A 19,666-nucleotide genomic window follows, 5' to 3' on the forward strand; every position below is an offset into this window, starting at 1 on the left:
TAAACCCAGCTAGGGGTCCACTTAAACAACGATTGCAAAAAATATTTTCTGTTGAAAGTGGCAAACTGCTCTGATGTCTCTGCTCTTTATTTGTTAGCCCCATCCGGTCTTGTCCATGTCCATCCGGTCTTTTCCCCCTCCTTTCTCTTTTACCTGTTGCTGCTGTTTTGAATTTTTTTCACGTACGGTTTATAATACAGTTCTTTGACAGGTGGTGGGGAGAATAGAAGCAGTAAAAGGAAGCTGACGCAAATCACTCAAATATTTAAAACGTTATTATGGTAGATCAATAAGTTTTAAATTGTTATAGGCTTATGGAGAATTCAAGATGAACAAGTTAAAGGTGTTCAATATAGTAAACAATCATTCGGATTTACTTTAGTAGGATGGATTAGAAAAGTACCAGATACCAGGAGTGGTCTTCCTGAACGAAGCACACTAATAAGCTCGAGGCATAGGGTCTTGCACATACCGGAGCCTACATGCAGTTACTAAAATAGCTCTTATCTTTTGATTAGAAGCTATTTCTGTTCAGTCACTCAGCATCGCTGTTTCTAGCTTCCTACCTGAGGGACGGACTGAGGTGTATTCCCATTGGTTGGAGATGTCTTTGAGCCAAGGTTTGAGGTGCGTTCAGAAAGAGCAACACAGCACAACGTTTTGAATGGACATTTTAATAATAACTGTTCAAAGGATTCACCCACAATTGTATTCAAATTTAAACTGGAAGGTTCATTCCCCCTCCTCATTCATCCCGTCCCGTTTCCACTCACGGGAAAAATAAGACGTTTTCAGACCCCTTGACTTTTTCCACATTTTGTTAGGTTACAGCCGTATTCTAAAATCGAAAATAATTTTCCCCCCCTCATCGATCTACACACAATACTCCATAAAGACAAAGCAAAAGCAGGTTTTTAGAATTGTTTGAAAATGTATATAAAAAAATAAGTATTCAGACCCTTTGTTGAAGCACCTTTGGCAGCAATTACAGCCTCGAGTCTTCTTATGACGCTACAAGCTTGGCACACATGTATTTGGGGAGTTTCTCCCATTCTTCTCTGCAGATCCTCTCAAGCTCTGTCAGGTTGGATGGGAAGCTTCGCTTCACAGCTATTTTCAGGTCTCTCCAGAGATGTTCGATCGAGTTCAAGTCCAGGCTCTGGCTGGGCTGCTCAAGGACATTCAGAGACTTGTCCCGAAGCCACTCCTGCGTTGTCTTGGCTGTGTGCTTAGGGTCATTGTCCGTTGGAAGGTGAACCTTCACCCCAGTCTGAGGTTCTGAGTGCTATGGAGCAGGTTTTCATCAAGGATCTCTCAGTACTTTGCTCCATTTATCTTTCCCTTGATCCCGACTAGTCTCCCAGTCCCTGCCAATTCTGCCACCACCATTATTCACCATAGTGATGGTGCCAGGTTTCCTCAATACGTGACGCTTGGCATTCAAGCCAAAGAGTTCAATCTTGGTTTCATCAGACCAGAGAATCTTGTTTCTCATGGTCAGTCTTTAGGTGCCGTTTGGCAAACTCCAAGCGGGCTTTCATTTGTCTTTTACTGAGGAGTGACTTCCATCTGGCCACTACTATGAAGACCTGCTTTGTGGAGTGCTGCAGAGATGGTTCTCCCATCTGAGGAACTCTGGAGTTCTGTCAGTTACCATTGGGTTCTTGGTCACTTCCCTTGCCAAGGCCCTTCTTGGTCACCTCCCTTGCCAGGTTGTCCAGGTGGCCAGCTCTAGGAAGAGTCTGGTGGTTCCAAACGTCATCCATTTAAGAATGATGGAAGCCACTGTGTTCTTGGGGACCTTCAATGCTGCAGACATTTTTTGGTACCCTTCCCCAGATCTGTGCCTCGACACAATCCTGTCTCGGCACTGTACGGACAAAGCCTTCGACCTCATCGCTTGGTTTTTGCTCTGACATACACTGTCAACTGTGGGACCTTACATAGACAGGTGTGTGCCTTTCCAAATCATGTCCAATCAATTGAATTTACCACAGGTGGACTCCCAAGTTGTAGAAACATCTCAAGGATGATCAATGGAAACAGGATGCGTCTGAGCTCAATTTCGAGTCTCATAGTAAAGGGTCTGAATACTTATGTAAATAAGCTATTTTTGTTCTTATTTTTTTAATACATTTGCAAACATTTCTAAACCTGTTTTCACTTTGTCATTATGGGGTATAGTGTGTAGATTGAGGATTTTCTTTCTTTTAATCCATTTTAGAATAAGGCTGTAACGTAACAAAATGTGGAAAGTCAAGGGGTCTGAATACTTTCCTTATGCACTGTATGTGTACCTACCTGGTATTTCTTGTTTCAATGAATACTTAACTCTTATCTGAATACGAATGTACTGTATGTTTTTCAATATGTCTTAAAGCGGTACATCAGGTGTGTTGTTCTCTACAGCTGCCTGGATGACGAGAGGCCAGAGGTCCCCATGCTGTTCAGAGACTGCCCATCCCTGCTCATCATCTTTGTGTTGACCATGCCACAGCCACTACGCAAAGGTGCTGTCACTCTCCTAACTATCCATAATATTTTTTATTCATTTTTTTAATCAGACAAGAGGGACAGGAGTGGAAGGGGAGTTAACGAGGCTACAGAGGGAGGTTTCTCATTGGCTGGGTCAGAATGACAGACCGTTATCAGTCCTAATCATGACTAAATTAGGGAGGGTTTTTATCTGTTCTTCCGTTCCCTCTATTTTTGGCTGTCAGGAGCAGAGTGACATCGCCCTGTTTATAGAGGCTGTGCACCCTTCACATGCCCTTCATCTCCAGCTGAGTGCTTCCTGTTTGATCTCCTCCAGGCTCAGCCCCGTGCCCGAGGGGAGGGCCACTACATTGGAGCCCAAATTGCAGCAATCATAGGCCTACTTAATGGGTGCCATGCCATACAAAGCTGTGCTGTGCTGAACTGCCTGAATCCATGGACACTGAGGCGGTATGAGGCCTAAATATCTATCCTAGCATCAAAACGTAGAATACTCTGAAATTTAGGTTAAACTCAACTCTGGTAAACAATATACAGTACAATACTATTGTACATGGTGAGTGAAAAAGAGCCTGAGATGCTATTGGTTATTGGTGAGTTGATATAGCTGTGACAGGTTTTGTTTTTCTCCAGAGAAAGCCATTCCACAGCTGTTAGACCTCTTCTCCCTATTGACTGATTAGCACCTCCTTACATTGCCCTTCAGTCTGCCGGGGAAAACGGCACTCAATGTCTTACGCACTTTTAGATGGACTTTGTGTCTTCTTCAATTCCACATTGATTAAGCCAAATAAGCATCATTACGGCCCTCCTTGTGACATGGAGAATTGATTTTTAACACATCACTATGCGAGATGGGTGTGAATTAAGTATTTTTTTATTATATCCGTGGCATGGAGGTCAGGACATGTCTGGGTTTTTGTCTCATTTAGAGTGGATAGGAGGGGCGGGGGGGGGGTCCTAACAGCCTATATGTCCTTCATGGCAGTAAAGGTTGTGTGTTTTTTTTTTAATGTGCTGACAAGCAACACAATGGCCAGTCCAGAGGACCTGTCACCACCACCACTTTCCTAAGGAGTTGGAATTGTTTTTCTGTCGGTTCAAATCCAAGACCTGCTCCAAATCGCAGCCTCCACCTGGCGGGCCCGTGCCCCCTGCTAATTACAAGTCTATTTGATGAGCCTTTATAAACACAGGAGCGTTCCTCTGGAGACCAAACCCAACCTATTGACTTGTCTTCTAGCCCAATAGAAAGGTTTCATCTCCTTTGAAGGCAACCTGATTGTCCAGCTCTTACAGATCATTCTAGGCCTCCTTTTAAGTCATTTTTTTTACTGTTGAACATGGATGAAACGGCTTTCTATTTAACAAGGTGTTCGAAGTAGTCATTGGGAAGAGATAATGTACTGTATGCCTATATTAATGTATTGTTCCACTTAGTAATTTGTCTGTGGAGAACACATCTTGGCTGTTGTGATTTCCTGTTTTTGCTGATTGCTAGGATGCTCCATCCATGCTCATAATTATTGTAAAAGAAAAATGCAAATGAAGGGTGGTAATTTGCCTATTCTTCCAAAACGATTAACTTTGTTGCCATCATATTCCTGTTTTTATGATATGCAGATTTTCATCCATGAGTGGTTCTTCGAATGAGAATGGCAACAACTTTAATTATGAATCCATTATTCTTCTCAAAACAATGAAAGTCTGACCAAGACTATGTAGCGCGAGTATCCCGACACTATACATGGGTGTGTCTCCTCTCTCTGTCCCTGCAGAACACTTCATCTGTCTGGTGAGGATGCTGTACAACCTGCAGTACACCCAGGCTCTGGCATCTCTCTCAGCCAAGTTCAGCCCCGAGGAGAGGCAGGCCTGGAGCACGTCTGGCGCTCTCAAGAAGGTAATGGACATATCACCCACTCTCCTCACCGTACTGCCGCCTTGTACTCTAACAAGTAAGCTTAGGAAAGTTCCCTCGATTGAGAAGCCAGTGCATGCCGTGTCTCTATACTTTCTACCTGTTATTCCCAGGAACTGTTTACAGCCGTAGCAAATGAGTGTGAATGCAAATAAAGATTAAGCCCTGGCCGAGTTAATTTAAGCCGTTTGAGCTGTAGATGTATCGATCATCATTATCAAGGAGAGAGAGATTACCGGAGAGGGCTGACATTAATTGGCTTTTCATCTTCAGTCTATTAAATCTGTATTAGCAAGTGGCTGGTTGGAATGTAAATGGGCAAACAGCAAAATGCCCACCCTTTAGTGTTTTCTATCTATTGGGGCAGGGCTGAAAATCTCCCCCCCACTCCGTCACGAACAATGCAGCACTTACTCGCTCACTAGCTGTCATTTCAGACCGCTTGGAAATCCTCATTGTTAACACGGGCCATATTTGGAGGGATGTCGTTGTATTTAAATTGCAGTTGATAAAAAGACGCCAAAGTCTCAACCGAGATCCCGAGCCCAGAGGAAGGAAATCCTGACTCCAAATTCCTCCAGCTATAAATCTAGGACTGAGAACGCCAGGCTAGATAAGACTGGCTGCTGGTTTATATTCTCCCACCGTCAACTTGATAAATGCCAGCAGCTTTACTCCATATAGAATATTAGTCAAACCAGTTTAATTTTTATCAGAACACACATTCAGTAATGTCTTGGCGCTTATCAACTGTGAAATATTTTATTGCATGAAAATGTGTCCTCGGCTTATTCTGCATAAGATATTATACAGTGCTGCACATGTTTGAGGGGGAAATATGCACACTGCAGCACATCTCAAATACTTGACAATTGACTGCTTGAATATCATATTAAACAATTCCAGTGGCATAGGCTGAATTGTTTCAAAGTAGTGTCATTCTATAGTACTGTGTACTCTTGTCACCTCTCCAATACTTTTTGACTTTTTCTCACACAGAATGCTTTCAATGCCGAGAAGTCCTATGACGCTCTTCTCAGCCATGTCATCGGTGAGCTGTCCAAGGTGAAGACTGTGTATGATGTGAACACTGAAGTGCCGTCTATGGTAAGCCATAATAGCATTTGGGGTTTCAAAACAAAGCTGCCGAACTCTGTGCTTGGCTAGCTCCATCTCTCTTGGTAATCCCCCACCTGGTTTTCTCCTCTTTTCTCTTACATGATAAATTGGCCATTACCCAGAACAACAATGCTTTGATATCTGTGCTCTCTGAAGGAGATGTATATCACCCCATTATCAGCCAGCTGTCGAAAGGTTATTGATGAGGCATTACTCCTGTGCTTCCTTCCCCAGCTGAGCTCCAGTGTGTGGTCCCCACACTCCATAGAGTACAGCCTCCAGCAGTTCTGCCTGCCCTACCTCCGCCTCTCCTGTCTCCTGCAGCACCACCTCTATGGGGACAAACTGTCAGGCTGCCCGGTACGGTTACTGTTACTGTTCCACATCTTTGTCTGTTTATCTACCTGCCTGCACCGTAGCAGCTCCAACCCCACTGCTTTAACTCATACTGACCATTTGTTCTATTTCAGGAGGTAGAGGAGTTCTCAGGCCTCGCCGGCTGTCTAGGGCTCCTGGCCCCGGCCCTTCAACCATCCAACCCCATCTACAGTGCCTCGTGTCTTGACTGGACGGTCAACGCTTTCGACCTGATGACTCAATGGTGCTCTGAGGTCACGGGGCTCTCTGACACTCAGGCAAAGAAATCAATAGTAGGTTTGAGGCTGAGCACTTAACGCCACCAATCGTTGTGCTCCATTTATAACGTCTCCAAAGCACCAATGGTGGTGTCATTTTGTTTTTCACTATTGTGTTTATAAGAAAAGACTATTGACACCACGTGTGAGCCATGGCATTTCAGGCCCTTTATTTTAGCCATTGCTGCGTATAGCCCCTCTTCTGTATATTCAGTGCTGAATATAGCCCTTGCGAGAGTAATGTTTTTCCCACCCTGCCTTTGTCACTCAGCACTGACCTTTGCTGCCTTGCATCACAAGATGAAACCTCACATCGCTTCACACTGCCGTTCTGGATTTTTTTCCCACATACCTTTCAACCCACAACATTACACCCTGGAGTTGAAGTCAATACTGAAAAATGTGGCATATAGGACCTCTTGACAAGTTATTCAGTAGAAGGCTTAAAACTTACTTTAACTTCCTATATTCTTAAATCCCTTTTAGTAACAAGTGGGGAGAGACAATGCCCCAACTGAAATGAATGTACAGTAGCCTAAGTGTTTCTTGGGGGTGGTGCTTAAAGGAGCAGGATGAAAGGGCTATGTCATATTTTCAATGTCTAAATGTTGCCAAGGCGACCTGATGAGTCCGCTGATTAAGACTCTATTGACAGGTTAGAGAGAACAGAAGAGCACATGGCTAAATGAAAGGCACTTGAGAGTCGGCTCTTGCGGGATTGGATTGGTTTTGTTCTTAAGTGATGAGGCAGCTGAAGGGTAGACCTACCATGGACAAGGCACAGTAGTGAGCACCAGCTCCTATTCCATCCAAGCTGTTACAATGGATATCCTAGGTCACAAAGTTACAGTTCAAAATTGGAATGTTGTGACAAACATGTTTTTTTTTCTTCATCCAGACCTTGCTTGTCCAGGATCCACAGTGGGCGTCCCCCCACCTCCTCCACTTACCTGACCACTACAACATCATCTTCCAGTACTACCACAAGAAGGCCTGCACTGCCTGCAAAAAGGTGCCAAAGGACCCAGCACTCTGCCTCGTTTGTGGCGCCTTCGTCTGCCTCAAAGGGCTGTGCTGCAAGCAGCAGGGGATCTGTGAATGTGTTTTGGTGAGTGGCCCTGCTTTTTCGACGGCCATATTAGACTATATCTGAAAAAAACACCATGATCTTCATACCGTGTTTAAAAAGATGTGTTATTCATTGGGTGGCCCGACGTGCTTAATTTTTAGGTCATCGATGGATATTATTGCTTGCTTGCTTGGGTGGTGCTGCTGTGTGTGCAGATGACTGTGATTAGGTGAAGAGATTGTTTATGTCTGTCTTTAGCACTCTCAACACTGTGGCGCAGCAACGGGCATCTTCCTATTGATCAACGCCTCTGTCATCATCATTATCCGAGGGCATCGCTTCTGCCTGTGGGGCTCCGTTTACCTGGATGCCCATGGAGAGGAGGACCGCGATCTACGGTACGAATACACTCCGTAGACACGTCGCCAAACACTTCTTCTGTTTCATATCTCACACAGTGATCTTGTCAGGTTCTCACTTGAACGGTTGATGTGGTGGGGACTATGCCGATAATTGTAAAAATGTAAATAAATCATTTCAATCTTTTTGCAGTCGTGGCAAGCCCCTGTTTCTATGTGTGGAGAGGTATAGAGTGCTGCAGCAACAGTGGGTTTCGCACACCTTCGATCACATTAACAAGCGCTGGGGACCTCACTACAACGGACTGTAAGGTTACCGAACCCACACCCTGATGGGAAAGAATCTCTTTGGCTTATGTGTCTGCCTCTGTTAAACATATAGGAATCTTATCATGTGATATAAACAAATATGCAGTGAGTGTGTCACTGCCACAGCCTTGGATTATGTGGAGTTTGGTGTACAATCATGCCTAAAGACTAACTGTGTGTGTGTGTGTGTGTGTGTGTGTGTGTGTGTGTGTTTTTATTTAAGTGATTTACTGTGTGGATTTCAACAGGGAGAAACCTGAAAGCACAACTTTTCCCTGTAACACATTAGTTTGGAAGAGGTTTTGAAGGCAGACATTTTTTTTTCACGAAAAAATACTCTGATTCTGGTGAATATTTGGACACTCTGATTGGCTTACAGTTTGAGTTCGAACTACTCGATATTTGGAGTATATAGAATGACAGATTTGCCCCTGGTAAGGTTATTGATTATCATCTTTGTCACCATGTACGAGTTGCTGCATATCCCTCATTTTTGGACTTTGTACTGCTGGCATGAGTTTAAAGCTCTTGATAAGTATACCAATGTTATTGCAAATTGTGTGCTCAGTGTGTGTGTTGGGGACATTCTGGTAGGCGACACAAGTCCACTCATCAACAAAGAGTTTATTGCAGTTAAGCAAAGGCAATTGTTTTTAATTTTTATTCATCCTCAGGTATAATTTTTTTGCTGCAGTTTAAAATACAACGTTTTTACTATTTTTAATAAATGTTGCTGCTCATTGTTCAAATAGGTAATTTTACCTTTGTAAAGATTATTTTTGTTTTCTTTTTCTAAGAAATTAAGGTTTTGTTTATGGTAGATGGCTGGCAACAGGTTGTTGATTCCAGCTCGCTGCAAGGTTGAGGGAGACAGTCATCTCTATTGGTCTTTGCAGTCCTGCCTTTATGCCTCCGGCCCGGGTCCCTGAGGAAACTCAATGCCCACTCACCAGTCTGGCCACAGTAGAGTACAAAGAAAATACTGTTGTGGAGTATATCTGTCCAATGTAATTGGCATGCTTTTCCCAAGATCTCCATTGCTCAGAATCTCATGTGCAATGGGATTTTGCTATAGTTAAATTTAAATATTTTTATTTCAAAGTTATTGTACTGGTATGGCTTTCTTTAAGGGAATGGGAATCATTTCATCCTTTGCTGGTGAATAATTTTGCAGTTTTAGAGTACAGTTTAAAAAAAAAATTGGCCTGATTTTCACATTTCCTTTTAGTTTCTCTGTAAATGTATATGGGCTCATAATGCAAGATCCCATCTTTTAAATAACCATAGGTAAAGACAAGTAATTGGGAAATTGTTGAAGATGATAATAGATGTGGTTTTGCGAAGTGTAATAGCGTTAACCTTAACAAATTTGTTATTCATGTAATCCACACTTGTGGTCCAATTATATCATTTTCTATACTTTCAAATAACAGTTTATTTGTATGCTTTTGATTGCCAAAAGTTATAATTACAGTATATTTATAAGGAAGACTATTTCCCTATGCCTACATTTCTCCAAGTTTTTAAAATTATTATCTTGGGTCATGGATGCATTCCAATGTTCGACACCAGACTTCAACCATAATACACAATGTATGCATGACATTGTTTTTTCAGTCACACTTTAGTCACACTTTTTGAGTTTTGGGTCTTAAATGCTTAGTTTCAATTACATTGTCACCAGCTGGACGAGTAGATGGCCTACTTATCCACTTGTGCGTGCAAGATAACTTTTAGTGAAAAACAGCACATTCAAATCCTTGGGTGATTTATTCTGGTGAAAGTATTTTGTGAATTGCTGGTCCACATCGTGCTCGAATGAGGAATCTTTTAGGAAATATTGATTTCCATCCACGCATGCTGCTGATCTGTCTACTCTGAGATTCCCTTCCCTCTTTTTTTGCCAGTCCCTACTTTGTAGCCTACATGACTGCAACAAAATATCCAATGAGTGATGGGTGTACGTTCTAATGGAAAGTTCTTTGTTCTCCTGTATGAATGAAAATCAGGAATACAGTACATTACTGTAGGTGCTGATTCAGGCTTTCTGAGTTGGATCAGAAAGTGTGACTTGGACATTTATTGCAAAATGTAACATATGTTAATAAAATATAAACACACCGACTCGTTTTTCTTCATTCTCCATGCTGATGTCATTTAGATTATATATATATCTCCTATTTTTATTCTCCGGTGAGTTTGTGTTGTCGGTCCATTCAGATGATTAACATAATTGGCCTGCAGCAAAGCCCCTTGTGCTTCCTTTGTCTACTCAGGCCATTAACTATGATTTCTCAGGACCTCAAGTTGAAATTGAGGTTAGCTCCATGGTAACCCTTAAAGATGGACTATGCAAAATCACTCAATTTACTGTTTGAAATTAGGAAAACTATTAGAATTTTTGCAGTTTGTGACAAAACAAGCAAGTACAGTGTAGAGAATCATTCTACCATCGCAACAGCGCTGAAATATATTTTCCCATAACCAAAATTATTGTATTTTCAGCTGTTTGAAGCTGGTGCACACAACTTAAAGTAAGCAAAGAAGAATCGTTAAGAACGGTAAGCATAGAAAATGGTGCACATAGCACAGATCTACTGCTTCTTAGACTTGCTTTCAATGAGTGACTGATCTAGAACTACCATTTCTATGTGAATTTGTTCAGGTTGCCCAAAAAAGTTACAATATTGCCTCAGCACTAACATGTACATCCTGCTCTTGCAGTCGAGCTGGGAGAAGAAACTAAACTGTCCAAAATGGGAAAGAATAATACACAAATATTCAGCCACAATTTGGGGCTGAATATCATTATTTTCCATTTGGACGGTTCAGTTTCTTCTCACAGCTCGAATGCATGGTTGACTGTAAGAGCAGGATGTACATGTTAGTGCCAAGAGGCAATATTGTAACTTTTTGGATATTCTTTCTCTCAACCTCAAACACATGGTCAAAGTTATGCTCTGGTCATATGGTGAAAACTCAAATTTGTATTTCATTTTTGTGAGATGTATTGTTACTGCTTACAATGTTTCCATGTAAATGATCACATACGCCTACTACATCACACGAATTCAAAAAACATACTGTAATTGAAATTAAACACATTACATCCATTGATTCAGATGAATCTACTTCTTGCCACAGTGAATTTAGTCTCTGGGCACTGTTGCAGAAATGTGCAGATAGAACAGGTCATTGTTCTGGGACTGGGGGCACTATGGATCATTTACTCATTGGTTGCTTTGACTGAATAATATGATTTTTAAGGTACAATTTGAAATAAATAAGAATTTGTTCTTAACTGACTTGCCTAGTTAAATAAATACAAAAATGTAACTTAGCCTATACTTTCAGTCTACATGACCTGTGGAAAACATGTCTTTGTAGTTAGAAATAAAGGATGTGCAATTTGGATTGATATAAAACCACAGACATCTGTGAGAATCAGAGAGAGAAACTCACGTTTTAAATGAGAAGAAAACAACTAGGCAGAGACCAATTCACAATGCATCATTGCAAGCCAATGAGGGCATTACATGCCAAATAGGAACTATGAATGACAGCAACAGATTATATTGCTCACTGGATGAAAACTGGGTTGAAGTTTCAAAGACAAAAGGCCTCTCTCAACGTAATGACCAGTACTGTACAAAGCCTCTATGTCATGGCATCATCTCTAATTAGTGGAATTTGTCAGACATGCAGATGATGCCAGCAGGGAATCCTAAGAGTTTCAACATTTGTTAAATAGTTAGCTAAACCAAGGCCTTTTTCTAAAATGGAGCTTTTCTCGCACGCTCTGATCACACGAGCACTGAAATATCCGCCACAGGCATCCCTACATTTGAGGAACTTGTTAGTTCCGTGCTTTGGTAAGATCTTATTTATTTAAAAAAATGTGAATTTGTAAAACATTTTGTATGTGCTATATTACATAAGCCTAAATAAGACATATACAGAATGTGGAGCAGTAGCTTGCAGAGCAAGTTGGTTAGGGTATATTATTTCCTCTCAATTGCTTATCAAGTTCCTGTTAATAATTAAACCTTTGACGGGTGACTGTGGTTAGTGAGAAAACCGAGAAAATCAGTTCGGATATGTCGCTATGGAAGGTAAGGTACAGAGAAAGTGTATTGATTGGATGATGCTTGTCTACATTATGCTTAAAACATTTGTCATAGTGTAGTTACAAACGTCGGAATGTCGTTCGTTATCTCCGCATTCCTGAGATGGGGATGCCTGTGTTTGAACTGGCCATGTCATGTGTCGCAAATTATCAAATTGAAAGTAAAATGTTTTGTTTTTTGTGCCTGTCAAGATGTTTTATAAGTTCTGGTTTGTTTCAGAGTCTTTTCTATAATTTAAAACATTTCCAGGGTTCGGGTTCACAAATGGAAATACTGACGCAGCAACGACAGGGTAAGGCTTTAATAAAAAATATATTCAAAATACATGACTTCAATATTTTGAAATGAAATGTAAATAGTCTTTTTTTTCTTTAAGCAGCAGTACCAAAAACAAACATATGACTACAGTACCTAGCAAAGCATAAGTTGGCAGACATGAAGATTACATAGAGGCTTTAAAGGCCCATTGCAGTCAAAAACGTGATTTTCTTATGTGTTATATAAACTGAGTGTACAATACATTAGGAACACCTGCTCTTTGCATGACATAGACTCACCACGTGAATCCAGTTGAAAGCTATGATCCCTTATAGATGTAACCTTTTAAATCCACTTCAACCAGCGTAGATGAAGGGGAGGAGACAGGTTAAAGAAGGATTTTTATGCCATACACATGGATTGTGTATGTGTGCCATTCAGAGGATGAATGGGCAAGACTAAAGATTGATGTGCCTTTGAACGGGGTATGGTAGTAGGTGCCAGGCGCACCGGTTTGTGTCAAGAACTGCGACGCTGCTGTGTTTTTCACGCTCAACCGTTTCCCACGTGTATCAACAATGTTCCACCACCCAAAGGGCATCCAACCAACTTGACACAACTGTGGGAAGCATTGGTGTCAACATGGGCCAGTATTCCTGTGGAAAGCGTTTGACACCTTGCTCCGATGAATTGAGGCTGTTCGGAGGGCAAAAGGTGGTGTAACTCAATATTAGGAAGGTGTTACTAATGTTTTGTACACTCGGTGTATATTTCCACACTATGAAGTTGGAATAATACTGTGAAAATGATAATGCCCTTTTAGTGTAAGAGCTGTTCGAAAAGTGCGCCTGAAATTTCAGCCTGTTTAGATGGGATGGAGTTTTGGCCTGCCTGACATCACCAGGCGGTAAATTAGTCAATAGACCAATAAAAAAGAGAGTTCCAAACCTCTCTGCCAATAACAGCAACTTTTTGGTTTTCCCCTCCCCACTCCCAGGCAGTCCTAGCACAATTTTTGCTTGAGAAATTGCTGTTTGCTAAGAAGCTATTTTTGTTAGGCTTGGCTACTGCCTTTTACAAACTCATGTCGCATATCAACCTAAATGATAAAATACAGCACACATGGCATACATGTACAGTATTGACGATAGGGTGTGTCGTTTTCACTCAATGCTCAGGATACATGGAAACACTGAGGAAAATCACCTCAAGGCAAAAGAGTTTTTCCACCTACACGGCAGGATATGGTGAGAGACCAGATCAGATACTCAGTTCTTCACACTTTGGCTTTCACCACTACATATCATACAGTTAGCCTTAGCCTCCTACTGTACAACCATCCTGAAGTCTCACCAGATTAAATTCTGTTTCGCTACATGAAACAAGAGTGCAGCGTTCAGGATGGTCATGGATCAGGCTATACAGGTATCCTGTAGTATGATATTAGTGTTACATCAGTACCTGGTGTACCTATGGCAGCACAGAAGTACCCACCTGTAAACAATGAGGTTTGAATAGAGGGATGCAACACATTTCATCTCCACCACTGTAATCTCTCCATGACTGTGGTCACTGGTCAGACAGGGTTATTGCAAGGACATGACGATTCAAGTTTGACACATTGATGGAGGTTTACAGTACTGTAAAGCCCCTTCATATCCCCTTAACAGGGATTAAAGTTGGGAAGAACTGAGTATTTTCGCAACAGACCATGTAAAACCTATAGGTGCCTATGAAGAATCAAAGTAATTTGGTGAACCATGCTAAATATACCTATACGGTATATGATGAAACACATTGTCGAGCTAGAGGGAAATACATTGCATGTTGTATTGTCACATCTACTGGCTCCAATATTGAGTGCGTTGTTGTAAACTCCTGGCAAATGCTTTTGGCTTTATCCTTCGATGATGCTGAGTGGACATAAATATGTAATACATTTATAATGTTTTATATACATGATTATGTTGGCTGGGGTATCCAACTGCATTGTTTGCATGCATTAAGAGCATTGCATTCTTTACGACGTGTCTTTTTTTTTTCTCCACATGTTGTTGACACAGTGTCGTAGACAATGAGTAACCAGAGCCTTGCCATCAGGCAGTTCTGGTGTCCTGTTCTGCGAGAGCGCTCTTTCATTGTCTCCCAGACATTGGTTTATCTCACATCCGTTTGGGAGAGCGGTTGTAGGAACATTTTCTCTCTCGTTGCTGTGGTGATAAGATATACAGTATTTTGCTGTTAATACACAATAGTCTCAGGGGTAGGGAATATATCAATCTCTCGAATTTGGGTTTATATGAAAACAGGTCACGTTTGGTGTTAATGTATGAATTGTTTGCATGGGGTAGATTCAACAACGTCAGTTCAATTTCAAATCTGATCTATTCATGGTATACTGACAGTTATCTGTATGAAATGGAAGCTGTTGTGGAAGCGAGGCAGCGGTTATCTTTTGCGTTCAGTCTGTGTGATCGTCTTTTATCTCTGTGTTCCCCCTGGGCTTTGTACTCATAGCAACATGACTGCTGGTGTTTGTTGCTCATGTGAAATAAGTCTTGTTTTTGCTGCTAACCATTCAACGAATGAGTACAATGCATTGCAACACACTGCAATTTAGCCTATGCAATTTAAGTACTACCAAGACATTACACAACTGCACATTAAATATAGTATTATAGCCATTTAGAATTTCAATGAAGATCAAGCGTTGTCTGAATCCAAAGTCAAGTATTTTATCAAGAGTATGTCTTTGAGGGAGAGTTAATTTACTGATTGGCGACATGTGTGGGTCACGTGACCTCGTAACTATCCAGAACTTCCTGGTTACCTGTGTGCAACCTGAGAGGCTTCATATCTACCTCGTTTATGACTGGATACATCTGGCACCTGAATATTTAAAACTAGATCACATTGCTGATTACTACTGGATGAATTATTGATCGCTGCTGATTAGCATGATTTGGTCAGGGACATGTTGCTAGGGTAGACACAGAGATACACTTTTAGCAGAACGTGATAGGGAATCAACTGTCACAAACAAGGTATGCATGGGCTATTGAAGCTTTTTTTTTTCTGAAAATATTTTTGAGAGCTCAGTTTGAGATTCAGAGTGCTATACCGTACTGTACGTATGTTATGTAATGTTTGAGTTGAAAGGAGATGTGGGGTTTTTGATTAAGGATGGATGATGTTATATTGACATGGTCTCTTTTGTGTTTATCTCAGCTTTCTTGTTTTGCTACCAGTGGTTATTGTCAGTGTGATGTTTGGCATTCAAAAGGAGACGTTAGAGAGGTGTAAAGGGTTATGTGTAGCGTTGTATTTCATTTCATTCATAGTGTTATGTGTCTTTAGTGATCTGAAGTTTATATCTAAAATCTTATCTAAATTCATACTGTTTTCCTTTTAACAAATGATTTTCAAAAATATATATTTCAGCCACCAATTGAGTATTTTCATGAGAACAATACCAGCTGGACTGGCAAAAGGTTACTTATGCAGATCCGAGGCTTGGGCTTAGTTTTGAAGCACCGGGAGAAAGTTGATATACCAGACTGGGTGTCTGATGCTGCCAGCCACTTTGGTCACACAGCTGCTCTCTAGCAATATGAGCCTACTGTTGTTACAAAAGCCTGGCATAGATGCCTGGGCAACAAGGGAACCACAATGTATTCAATGCACTGAGACTAAAAGATGCTTAGAAACAAAAAGTGTTTCCATTCGTTTAGAGTAATCAATGGCTCAAAAATAGCTTTTTGACCTTGTTGATGCACAAGGCATGTGTGATTTACTGTATTTGAACGGGACTGAGCAGGTAGATTAATTTCTGGATGATCGGTGATGATGGCGTTGTTTTTTTACTGAAGTCGGACAGTGGGGAAAATGATTAGGCGGTCTTGCCTAATGTTACACTTTCAAAGAAGGCTATTGTCTCCCGCTTGTCCACGCTATGTTTGGTTTCTTTGAGGATGGATAAATTCAAGGACTTCAGTCACCACTTTGCTCTGCATGTTTATACATCTCTTCAAATTACTGTTATATCCATCTAGTGTCAAGCCATCACTCACCCTGCTCCTATGCCAATTCATAAATCTATCCACGCTGGTGCAGTGACAGAGAGCCCTGGTGGTCCAAATATCGTTTATTTTTTTTCACGTGAACTGCAACTCAAAATAAATGCTCCCCCGTCTCCCTCGGGGTCAGTCAACCTCTGTGATACATTGCACTTATGTGACAAACTGAAGGGATGGGAGAACTGAACTCCTCTCACTGAGAATATCAATCATTCAGGCAATACGGAATACATACATATGTAAATACATTTTCCTGATCGGTCACATCGTACAACTGCTCACTCAGGTGTGTGTTTTGACACCTCTTGCTTTGCACCATTAACCCATTATATCTGTCATGTTGGTTATGCCCCCCACTGTATACACCCCAGTATGATTTATTACAGGCCTAACCCCTCGGCTTTGATAATAGGGATTTATCCTTCATTTATGACGCTATGGGGTGGTTTCCCGGACACAGATTAAGATTAAGAATCTCCATTGAAGATGCTTTTTAGTCCAGGATTAGGCTTAATCTGTGTCCGGGGAAACTGCCCCTCATTGTGCAGTTACTTAGTATGATTTGATCTTGACCTGTCATCGGATAAAGACACCAAAGTCAGATTGAAAATGATACGATGAAAAAAAAAAAAAAGGAATTGTTTTAGAAAACTCTTTCAGTTTGATTATGTGTGGCGCCTGGGGGACGGGGTTGGTAATGCGGTAGACAAAAGCACCAGTCAAATTAATCTCAGGCCAATCCAATTGATTCTGAAGAGATTGAAGTGTTCTTAGTGGCGTGTTCTTGGACGTAGACTGGATCCCTGTGGTGCGCGCTAATTCGGCGTCCCAGTGCCATGCTGCTTGTTACATGTCCTCCCGGGGATACGCGAGCGTCATCTGTATGGGTCTTGTTTTACTATGAAACACCTTAGTCGTTTGTGTGCACTGCCCAAGGCTTAATGAGTCAGCAGAAAATAACAGTCCCGATGTAAGTACCGTCGTATGGTTTGTATTTTGCTTTCTCTTCATCAGTTTTAAATCTGTTAAGCGCCTCCCATGGCCAAATAGATGTGTCATTGAGCACAGTCAGTGGTGAAGTAATCTACTGTATAACATAGCAAGCTGTTAGGCTCTTTGCTGTTGATATATCGCTAATGAGAAAGTGTGTTTTGGTGGAGCGTTACATGCACATCAGTGTGGTTAAAGCCATATGCGTGATGTTTTGAAGCTAAGCTTAAAGCTATGGTGACACGTTGCCTGCCATCATTCCTTGATTAGCAAAGCTTACCCTAGAGAGGATAAAGTGTTGTCAGGGATGCATATTTAGTTCCAATGTGTGTACATGAATGAAGCATTTCTCTTGGATCTCTTATTATTCAATGTAGGAGATCGCTGTATGGACTATACCCTTACAAGGCCAGTATGATCGGTCTGGAGAGCCTGGCGGATCCATCGGGTGACTGGGACATTGCGGAGACCATCGGTAAAGGAACCTATGGAAAAGTCTACAGAGTGAACAACAGGAAGGATGGGAGTCAGGCAGCAGTCAAAGTCCTGGACCCAATCAATGTAAGTAATTGCAAAAGACGTACAATCAATGCATGTGCCACCTTGTGCATGGAGCTTAATTGCTATGGATCCAGCAAGTTTAGGTGCTCTCCCGCCTAGAATTGTCAACCCTGACCTGTGGCAACACTAAACCAAACAAATGAATAAAGGAAATCATCTCTGTTTTTCTTTACTATTGTTTGGCTTGTCTCAGTATACCAGGCATACAAACAGAGTAAGTTTCATCTCTTATTTCCCTGTACCTGCCTGCCCCTCCTCCTGTACCTGTCCCTGTCCCTGTGTTTACAGTTCCCTAGTAGATTCCCCACCTCTAGTGGCGTGTCCAGGGGATGGCCCAGGCTGGCCACGCCCCTCCACTGAAATCTGATTGGCCACCCCAGTGGCCCCCCCAGAAATTCGGTGATCTCATAGGTCGTCTGTGAATATATTGACTGACAGCAAGACTCCTCGATCTGACCAGAGAAAGCATCCGAGCGAGCGAAACAGCCCTATGTCTTAGTATGTGTAGCCCATGTATCTGATGCTGTCTGGACATGTCATACTCTTTTTGGCCAGACAAAATCAGATACATGGCCTACATATACTAAGACAGAGGGGCGATGTTTGCCTCACTCCGATGCTTTCTCTGGTGAAATAGATTCAGCCTCTTGTGAGTTATGCCTCTTGTGAGTTATGCCTCTTGTGAATTAGCCTCTTGTGAATTAGCCTCTTGTGAATTAGCCTCTTGTGAATTAGCCTCTTGTGAATTAGCCTCTTGTGAATTAGCCTCTTGTGAATTAGCCTCTTGCGAAAATGATGAAACACGGATAGACATGACGAAGAAATTTCTAACTTTCTTTCTCTTTTTATTGTAAAACATGTTGGGGATGCCGCCACTTTTTTGGCTGAATGTCATTAAACTTATGGTGTTTGTAATAGAGTTTACCTTTCCATTCAAATGGCGGGTGCACAGTGCCCTGTTCAGATGCTGGACTTATTTTGGAGTAGACAAAAGTACGCAAGTAACCTACTTTGAAGTGATTTTGTTTGACAGTCAGATGAAAACTTTATGACTCATCGTGTTCATGACAAATGAAAAGGTAATACATTTGTACGGTGAAATTCCATGTCTTTACTATAAAGCAGACACTGTATCAATACTTTTGGAATTGATTTAGGATTTATTTTAACAGGGAAATGTACCAAACCTAAGCTGAAGCATTTCATGCGTTGAACCATCATAATTATATTGAAAAATCCACTTTTGATCGTTTAAATGTTATGGCCCCCTGTAAACCACCTTGGCCACCCCCATTCAAAATGTTCTAGACACGCCACTTCCCACCTGTTTCCTTTTTCATCTATTTTCACTCCATTTCTACACCCGCTTTCCACGGTCGTCCTAACCAGTCGCTGTCTCCACCTTCCCCATTATGCATGTGTCGCTACCTTAGTGATGTGCAGTTAGCTGCCAGGCCTGTCTGTGCTGCAGATGCCTGGGGCCATGGGCCCTGCAGTGGAGCCATGCTGTGTGTTTGTGAGATTCAGGGCTGAGTGCTTGTTTATGATTGTGTCGGTGCTCCAATCCCTCTTGCGACTCTCTTTGCTAGCCCCCTGCTGCAGCTCCCTGCCTGGCCGGTTATGAAGATGCAGCTGCTTCCATGCTCATTCCTCTCCTTGATTAGACCGCTGACAGTATATTTCACACATCCAGGAAGAAGAATTCTGCCTCTGTGACGCTTTCTCTTCACTTCCACTGAGATTTAA

General features: G+C 41.7%; 2 protein-coding genes across 10 annotated transcripts in view; both read left to right on the plus strand.

Annotated features, from left to right (window-relative positions):
* The window catches only part of ubr3 (ubiquitin protein ligase E3 component n-recognin 3), a 48,622-nt gene extending 38,590 nt beyond the window's left edge, over positions 1-10,032 (plus strand). For 4 of the 6 annotated variants that reach the window (XM_014173234.2, XM_014173235.2, XM_014173236.2 and 1 more), the window contains 8 exons: positions 2,410-2,510; positions 4,275-4,399; positions 5,417-5,524; positions 5,771-5,896; positions 6,007-6,186; positions 7,070-7,279; positions 7,499-7,638; positions 7,793-10,032. In XM_014173234.2, coding sequence (XP_014028709.2) covers positions 2,410-2,510; positions 4,275-4,399; positions 5,417-5,524; positions 5,771-5,896; positions 6,007-6,186; positions 7,070-7,279; positions 7,499-7,638; positions 7,793-7,910 — 1,108 coding nt within the window. In that variant the 3' untranslated portion in view covers positions 7,911-10,032. Of the gene's footprint in view, positions 1-2,409; positions 2,511-2,720; positions 2,947-4,274; positions 4,400-5,416; positions 5,525-5,770; positions 5,897-6,006; positions 6,187-7,069; positions 7,280-7,498; positions 7,639-7,792 lie in introns of those variants that run through there. The other 2 variants (XR_001324147.2, XM_014173238.2) reach the window with 2 other exon arrangements.
* Positions 10,033-11,509: 1,477 nt separating this feature from the next.
* myo3b (myosin IIIB) overlaps positions 11,510-19,666 on the plus strand; it is a 97,883-nt gene continuing 89,726 nt past the window's right edge. For 2 of the 4 annotated variants that reach the window (XM_014173241.2, XM_045707613.1), the window contains exons 1-3: positions 11,510-11,780; positions 12,285-12,327; positions 17,737-17,920. In XM_014173241.2, coding sequence (XP_014028716.1) covers positions 11,687-11,780; positions 12,285-12,327; positions 17,737-17,920 — 321 coding nt within the window. In that variant the 5' untranslated portion in view covers positions 11,510-11,686. Of the gene's footprint in view, positions 11,781-11,927; positions 12,021-12,284; positions 12,328-15,152; positions 15,338-17,736; positions 17,921-19,666 lie in introns of those variants that run through there. The other 2 variants (XM_014173244.2, XM_014173246.2) reach the window with 2 other exon arrangements.

This window comes from Salmo salar, chromosome ssa25 (assembly GCF_905237065.1).
Source record: "Salmo salar chromosome ssa25, Ssal_v3.1, whole genome shotgun sequence".
Lineage (NCBI taxonomy): Eukaryota > Metazoa > Chordata > Actinopteri > Salmoniformes > Salmonidae > Salmo > Salmo salar.